The following is an 8,208-nucleotide window of genomic DNA, read 5'->3' as shown; positions in this document are numbered from 1 at the left end:
CACGGGCAGGATCACCCAGCAGAGGCGGCTTCAAAGGAAAGCACTTTTTTTATTTTTATGTGTAACAAGCAGATATTTTAAGACTCTTTTTCTACGGGCTTTGAAAATTCATCCCCCGCATCCCTTTCCTTCCTTCGGGAAAAACGCGAACTGAGGGAGACCGCCACCGCCCCCGGCTCCGCCCCGCGCATGCGCGCACCGTCGCGGGGTGGTGGCGGCCTGGGGAGGCCTCGGCGCCGCCAGCGCCGGGATGGGCTGAGGGCAGGCGGCGGCGGCGGGGGGTGTCCGCGGCTCCGGGCTGGGTGCTCCGAGGATGGAGAGAGCCATGGAGCAGCTCAACCGGCTGACGAGGTCCCTGCGCCGCGCCCGCACCGTGGAGCTGCCGGACGGTAGGAGCGGGGCCCTGATGTAGCGGTCGGTCCCGGCGGCCTCCGCGCCCGGGCCAGCGGGGATGAGTTGAGGCGACTGGGGAGAAGGGGAAGGGGCTTCCTCTCTCCGCCTTTGACAAGCTCTGTTTATTTGTCGTGGTGACAGCGGGAGCGGTGTCCCCTTCGTTCCCTCGCCGCCTCCATCGCGGGGCGCGGGGGATCCCTGCCGCCTGCTGCCGCCCCTGAGCCCGGGCGAGCGGGTGCCCGGGGATGCCGAACACCGTCTGTATTCGCTTTTAAATCCTTCGTTAAGTGTTTCGTCGATGACAGAGTAGTGATGAGAGATCTTTGTGGGTTTTGGGGTGTTTTTTGTTCGTTTGTTTTTTTAATAGCGCTGAATTTTGTTTGAAAAGGTATTGTAAGTCACTGTCACCAGTCACAGCCTAATTTTTGTCTCTAAACCAGCTCACGTGGATGCTGGTCCCCTGTATCAGGATGGATTTAAAAAGAGAGCTTCAGGCTCTTATGGCAAGTGGTTTGGTGTTCCAGCCAGGTCCAGTTTTTGGGAGGACTAACTGTAAAACTCTTGGATACGCAAAATTTCTGCTCTTGTGAGTCATGTGCTGAGAATTCACATTCTTCAGGGCTTACTTTTATGGATGAGTCTTTGGCTGCCTGTCTGCCAGCTTTCATCTCCACTGGTGGAGGAGAGGGAGTAATAATCTGTTTTTTCTGTACATTCCCTGTTTGGACTTCCTGGTGTCCTCCTGAACTGAGCTGCTACACCCTTCACTTAAGTCACCTGTCACAGTTCTGCTATCTTCCAGTGCAGTTGCTCATAAATTTCACTTGACAGACAAGTTTCAGGAGGATTTTGCTGCTGCTTGTAAGCCTTTGAATGGCAGCATTTAAAATTCAGGTAATACTATTCACTTAAGCTTAAACTTACAGAAATAATGGAGTAACACCAGTTTAACTAATTGAAGATGCCAATATGATTAACGCTGTGCACAACCTGTGTCAGTTGGAGCTGCTTTAAATTTACTCCTGTACTAATGTAGGCAAATTGATTCTGAATTTCATGTTTTTTTCACATCTTGGGCATTTTTGTGTTGCACTTCAGAGGTAGTTATGTGTTATGGAATGGCAGTGCAAGTGCGACCCCTGAGACCTTTGGAACAAGTACTTCTATCTCCCTGTAATGCAGAGGGAATGTGAGTTCTATGCATTCCCTAGGAATTGCATGAAACAAATCAGTGGGACTGATATAAGGAGATAAATGGGCTTAACACACTGAAGTCTCAGATTGCATTCCAAGAAGGTCTCCATTCAATGGCCATCAAACTTTGGGTCCATCTTAGCTCATTACATACCTTCTTTCTTGAGCTTGGTGTTCCTAGGTTCATGCAGGTCTGCCCAAACTCTTCTTGAGAAGCAGGTTTGGCTTGTAATATATTGCTCCAAACATGTACTGACAGGATCAGCTCGGAATATTCCACACTGGTCTAGTATTATGTGTGGTTTGGTGGCTTCTTGTATGCTGTGTCTGGCCTCTTGAATTATGATTCCCCTCCCATTGTGTTTGAATAACTTTAATTTGAAATTTAATTTGAAGGATACATAGTTTGCCCCTCCATCCTTAAAGTGAGAGTCATAATACTCTCATAGGAAATGGAGATGTATGTTTGAATTTACTTATGCTGAAGAAGGCATTAAATCCAGGTATTGAACTTCATTGCATGTGCCGCAGCCATTAGGGTATGATATGGACAGTGATCTCTGTCCAAGTTCATGATAGTATCTCTGAGGAAATAAAGTAATAAGTGTATCTTGCCAGGGCAGGATTCTAAATGATGAATTTTAAGTGGTTTTTTTTTAAAGAAAGTATTAACACCTGAGTCCAGTGCCAGTGAATACCCTGAGCTTGCAAATAGAACTTTTTTTTTTTTTTAATCACTCTCCCAAAGTATCCTTCAGCAGTTGTTTCCTGGACACTTGAGAGCTTGACACAAATTTCTGGATTCTACTGTTATGGCTCAGTGCCTGAAAACTAGGTCTTGTAGCCCAAAGCTCTGACAGTGCATTTTGTGTGCCTTTTTTTTGTCTTTATATATTCAAGACTTGAAATGCAAGCAAGTTAGATAGCAAATAAGTTTGGTGAGTCCATGAGGTGTATAATGCTTTTTCTCTACCTGCTGTCATGTAGTTTATGTAAATTGGAGTTATTTTATGGCTAGAGAAAATAATCACCAAAGATAAGCATAAAAGCTCCTTAGTCCCACAACCTTTTAATTACTTCTGTACAGAAAAGCTCTGGGAAAATCTGCATGTGCTCCACAGTGTAATTTCTGTTAATAGAATAGCAAAAGGCTTAGTTTTGTAACTGTGCCATAAATGCCTTTTATGGCCCAGCTACACTTGTATTTAACTGTTGTCTTTTTCTAGATTGCTAAACTTGCAATATAGTTAAATTTAATTAGAATCATTATTAAACATTTCAGTTAAGTGTGCTGATATATTTAAAAGTTTTTTTCACCTTTTTTGGTGTCTTTTATAGGGCCTGATTGTGGAAATATACGAGGATGTCATATTTAAATTTAGTTCTTGTTCTTGAGTTCGGTTTTTTGTTTTATTTGGAAAGTTTTATCTTCCTGCCAAAAACTAGATTTTTTTTTTATTTGTGTATACTGGAAGCTAATCACAGATAGATTTTTAAAAACTGCTCAAATACTTTACACTATTGATACCTTTATTTAGCATCTATTTAATTTTATTTCAGGACTTTTTCTCTCTGTGTCCCCTTCCAGCTGGTTCTTCCCCCAGCAATCAAATTCTAGGGGTGTGTGTTGGAGATGGAGTTATCTGATGCTCACAGAACTCTCCCATAGGGAACATTTTGTGGAGAGTTCAAACTCTTGAACTTGATGATGGTCGGTGACTCTCTGCAGTGTTTAATCATAATTTGGTGTTTTGAGAGACTTGTGTCTCTTGCACCACGTGTTTGCTGTAAGCAATGCTGATTTTTTAAAAATTTATTTTAAAATTTTTATAGCTGATGAATTTGTGTGATTTGAATTTGACTTGCCTCTGTTCAGTGTTCAAAGGTAATAACAGATTAACATTGCTGCTTTATTTTGTTAGCTAGGGACACACAACTTCAGATAGCTGATAGCAGCAGTAATCTTGGAGCATGGTAGAACAGTATTAACAAATAGCATAGCTGCAGTATGATAACAGTTTCTTGGATTCCACTTTATAACTCTGAAGAATCTTTATTTAATGTTCAGCAAATGTCACCTTTCCTATCTAGTGGAAGGAATGAATGTATAGAGGCATGGTCTGTAAAAGACATGAAATGCTATACTTGTTTGGGACTGTTTTAATTCTTCCTGTTCTGATTGCTTTGTAACTTTGGATCAATGAAGGTGATGAGGAAAAACTTGAAAATAAAAATTTCGTGAGAACAGTCCTGTATTTCCGTATCCTGAAACTGTATACTTGGGTTCTTGGAAAGCATAGCCCCTCCTGTCATAAGTTGGCACCTATATGAACAATCTGTGGAGATTGTACTCTCGAAAATGGGTAAATTGTTGAAGGGAAAAATGGTAATAATTGTCCGTAATAAAAAAAAAAATATTATTACACATTAGTAGTATTTATAATTATTATATGTTAAAAAATTTTAAGTTTTATCAAATTAATCATCTAAAAATAGTATTTTACTTCAAGAAGCATGTAAGTGACCAAACAGGCTCATCACACCGATGGAGTGTGCTGGTATGTGCAGGAGTAGTGATGGCAGAGACTGTGTAGCTGAATGTCAGTCTGTTCCCACCACTGACGTGGATCTTTGTGTTCCAGCCTTTTTTCATTGCCTTCAAGTGTGAAATATGAAACTGATTACAGATTAAAAATTAAAATGAAACTTACTGCACTGAGGTATTCAAGTACAGAGACAAAATGGAATGGTTATGACTTAATTTAAAGAAGTCACTACTACAAAATCATAGTCTCAGAACTATGGAAGTCTCTGTGGAAGACAGGAAATTTCCTTCTTTTTAAAATTAAATAGTTAACTGTTTCTGTTTTGTTTGGGTTTTTTTAATGCACATTTCTTAAAAACTCTGATTTAATTAACAGAATCATCAATTCAAAGAAATTGATGCTCCACTGAAAATTCTGTAATTTTTACTTTGTAAAATAAAGAAGCCACATTGAAATTTCATGTATCACAGTTCTGTTAATTCTTTTATCTAAGTATGATGGCTTTTTCTTTATAAAGAAACTTTGTGTGTGTAGAATCTGTGTAAAAAGAATCATCTATTAAACAGTGGACACTTGAAAAGGTAAATAAGCATTGCTAGATACATTTATTTTATGTAAAAGGTATCTTTATGCTAATGGAGTAATTACATTTCTTCCCAGATAATGAAACGGCTGTCTATACACTGATGCCGATGGTTATGGCTGACCAGCACAGGTGGGAGCTTCTTCAAATTTACCTTTTCTTTCTTTTTTAAGGTCTGAAAAACCCAGCATGTTTGCTAAAGTTGTAGCTCCTAAAGCACTCTCAGAAGTTCTGCTGCTGAATTGCTATCTTCTAATTTGAAGTTAGTCACTGACTGTGTGCATCCCAGCATACTTTCACCTGAGAAACCTGTTTTGGTTTATGCCATAGACTGGAACTGGGATTTGTTCTGTTTGAAGCACGTAGGGAAATTTGTCCTAGGATAAGAACAAAAGTGTTGTTTTGTAACTGTGTCTTAGTGCTGAGTATGTATTTATGGATGGCATAGAAGCTCTTAGTCTCATTGGACATCTCAGAAGTAAGAGTTGGACAATGAGATTGATACTTCTGGACTTCCTTAGATGAGCAGCTGTTTCTCTTACTCAATTGTCCTCAAAGTGCTTGGAACCTGGAGGCTATATAATGCCAGCTAAGTGGTGCTTCCTTCACATGAATTTTGTAGGGAAGCAGGCATTTGTTCTGCTACATAATATTTTGAGATTGCATGCAAGGGTTTTAAATTATGTGATCAGCCCATTACTGAAAGTTGAAAGGTCCTGTTTAAATTTTTTATACTTATTGTGTATCCTTCTACTTCATCATTATGATTTCACATCCCAGTCTTCCCTCTGAACTTTGCCAGTGTTTGGGAAAACTGTTGGATATGTGGTTGGGGTGATTGTGATAAGGAGGAAAATGGGAATTTATGTCTTGTTCAAACCAAAGCTATTGAAATGCTTGTTTTTCGTATTTGTAAAGAAGTGATTTGGTTGTTTGGTCTAATTCTTACTAGTTTACATTTTAAACACTTTCCCAGTGTCACAGCTCATTTTTTACGTACAGTAAGAAGTGGAGAGGTATTGTTAATCAGCAAATGCTTAAAAACTGTTTGATCTCTTAGTGATTAGTTGGAGGGAAAAGAAACAGTGATTAAGTAAGAAATAGAGTACTTGTGTACAACTTACAGTATAAACTTTGCTTGAATACTGTGAGTAATTTTTAAAATTTAAAAATTATCTTTCTGTTTGAAGGTCTGTCTCAGAGCTGCTGTCAAATTCAAAATTTGATGTGAATTATGCCTTTGGACGTGTGAAGAGAAGTTTGCTTCATATTGCAGCAAAGTAAGACTTACTTGAGTCCAGTCCAGAAGTTAACAATGAAAATATTGCCACAAATCTAAGGCAGCAATGTAAGCTGGAAAACTCTGTAGTATCAGTTAACATTTTGTTTTCACACTTCCTTTCTGTATCTTGTTTGTTTTTCCTAGTAATGTGCCTGCCTCATAAAGAGGACAGATTTTACACATGATATCAAATGGCTTTCCAAATTCCATTGAAGGAAGTATGGCTAGACACTTTTTTTACCTTTCTGTGAAATCTCAAGTCTTTGAAGAAATGCAGCCATGGTGTGCATCCTGTATAGCTGGGTTACTCTTGCCTTTGTAGAGGTAGAGAACTCTCGTCTGCAAGTGCTGATTGTTTTTGAGGTATTCTAAAACAGTGGGAAGCATTTGGATGTTTGTTGGGAAGCAGCTGTTCCGGAGTAGTTCATGTGACCATAACTGAAGGGAATATAACTTGGGCACTCACTTCTAGTAAGTTTTGTATCCTGGATAGAGGGCTTAAGTGCAAATATTAAATACTTGATCTATATTATTTATTGTTTGTATAGCTGTTCAGTGGGGATAACTCTATTTTATATGTAACTCTGCCAAGAAACAGACAGGTTAACATAACATAAATAGAAATGAACCAGATAGTTTAAACTGATGAATGAATGCTCTATATTTGGCTCCCCTTTTAAATATCTTGAAAGTTCTTACATTTAAACTGTTGAAAAAAAGCAAAAATAAAAGAAATAGTACTAGTATTGCATGTATATAGCAGGGATTTGGTTGCAGTAAAGGTGGAAATCCCAGCTTCTTAAACAGACTATTTTAGAAATAGCTGTTTCCCAACTATTTAATCTCAGAATTACATACTGCTTATATAAAATTTACTTAAGGAAGTACTTACAACAATGCAAGCAAATTTTTAGCATGTGCTTTAGAAGTATATTTGAAAATATACTGTATTTATTGATTCTAAAAGACAAGAAATTGTGTTACACTTAGTTTCTGGATTGTCTATTATCTTTACTTAGTTATTGGGTCACGAAGGAGTCATCAAGCTGCTGGTTTTGCAACATACTGTACAGTTAGTCTTCAGTTTCTCTGGGTTGTTGTGTAGCAGTTCTGACATTGAGAAGATTTGTAAAAATGGATTAGCTGGTGGCAACAGATAGAAAAATACTCTGTTTATCTTTTCAATCAGCTTTTCCTCTTGAAGAGTTCAGGAGCAAGATAAACACGTAGTGCAGAGTTTGTCTTGTTGATGTCATTGGTTATCCTGAAGAGCTGCTATATTATGTAAAGTAAAAGAGAGTTAGAGGTTCAAAATCAATAGCAAAGAAGTATTTGTATGAATTTCAGAATTTTCATTATATTCAATCTTTAAACATCACTTCTGGACACTGAAGCATAACAAACCCCAAAATATTTAATGGAGAATTTGCTCCTGTTAATAGATTAGGGATGAGAGAGGTGAGAGGAAATCAAAAGCAAAACTTTTTAAACAGTTTATGGTTTAAAGAATTACCAGTCTTAAAGATTTACTGTTGTGTTCTAAAGTCATTAAAATCACGGAGAAGGCTGCCATCTGTTCATTGCTACAAGTTATATTTGGTCACTTCTCGCTGTATTAAGTGACTTTCCTTTAGCTTTGTGTAGCTTGAACTATGAGAGTATAAAACAATTTTATGTAAAGCTGTTCTAGTGAGTGTGATCTGTGCATAATATTGCTGTTGTCTTTATGCCAATACAGATTTGTAAATATCCTTGTTACAGTTTTTCCCTTTCTTATTTTCTTCTTAGCTGTGGATCAGTTGAATGCCTTGTTCTATTATTAAAAAAAGGAGCAAATCCTAACTATCAGGACATCTCAGGATGTACTCCTCTTCATTTAGCAGCAAGGAATGGGTAAGTTTTTAAAATACTTAAACTCTTAAAAAATTTTGTGCATAGTGTGCTTGAGCTGGCGTATTCTGTAATGTTTTTGCATAGTTCAAAAAAACCCCTTTGGTTTTCACTTTTGAAATTAGAGAACACGGAGCTTAAAATCCTTACTTTGAGTATTCATAGAATAATTTTTTATAAATAGTAAGTTGTATCTGAAATACCAATTCCAGTGCCAGTCATTTTAGTGTTTTCTGTTAATCATGGGCATAATAATTCTTACAACAGTAGTTGAACAAGGAATGCATTCACCTTCTCAGTTAGCTGAGTAAGAAAAGATT

General features: G+C 38.0%; 1 protein-coding gene across 6 annotated transcripts in view; it reads left to right on the top strand.

Annotated features, from left to right (window-relative positions):
- The first annotated feature begins 206 nt into the window (after nt 1-206).
- Nucleotides 207-8,208, top strand: part of HACE1 (HECT domain and ankyrin repeat containing E3 ubiquitin protein ligase 1) — a 50,565-nt gene continuing 42,563 nt past the window's right edge. For 4 of the 6 annotated variants that reach the window (XR_007202405.1, XM_048297884.1, XM_048297880.1 and 1 more), the window contains exons 1-4: nt 207-389; nt 4,794-4,848; nt 5,907-5,996; nt 7,787-7,891. Coding sequence is in view for 5 of the 6 variants with exons in the window: in XM_048297884.1 (XP_048153841.1) it covers nt 314-389; nt 4,794-4,848; nt 5,907-5,996; nt 7,787-7,891 (326 nt within the window). In the remaining variant the exon portion in view is untranslated. Of the gene's footprint in view, nt 390-4,793; nt 4,849-5,906; nt 6,065-7,786; nt 7,892-8,208 lie in introns of those variants that run through there. The other 2 variants (XM_048297881.1, XM_048297883.1) reach the window with 2 other exon arrangements.

Source organism: Corvus hawaiiensis, chromosome 3 (genome assembly GCF_020740725.1).
Source record: "Corvus hawaiiensis isolate bCorHaw1 chromosome 3, bCorHaw1.pri.cur, whole genome shotgun sequence".
Taxonomy (NCBI): domain Eukaryota; kingdom Metazoa; phylum Chordata; class Aves; order Passeriformes; family Corvidae; genus Corvus; species Corvus hawaiiensis.
The sequence above is the reverse complement of the archived record's forward strand: the minus strand, read 5'-3'. Positions and strand labels throughout refer to the sequence as shown.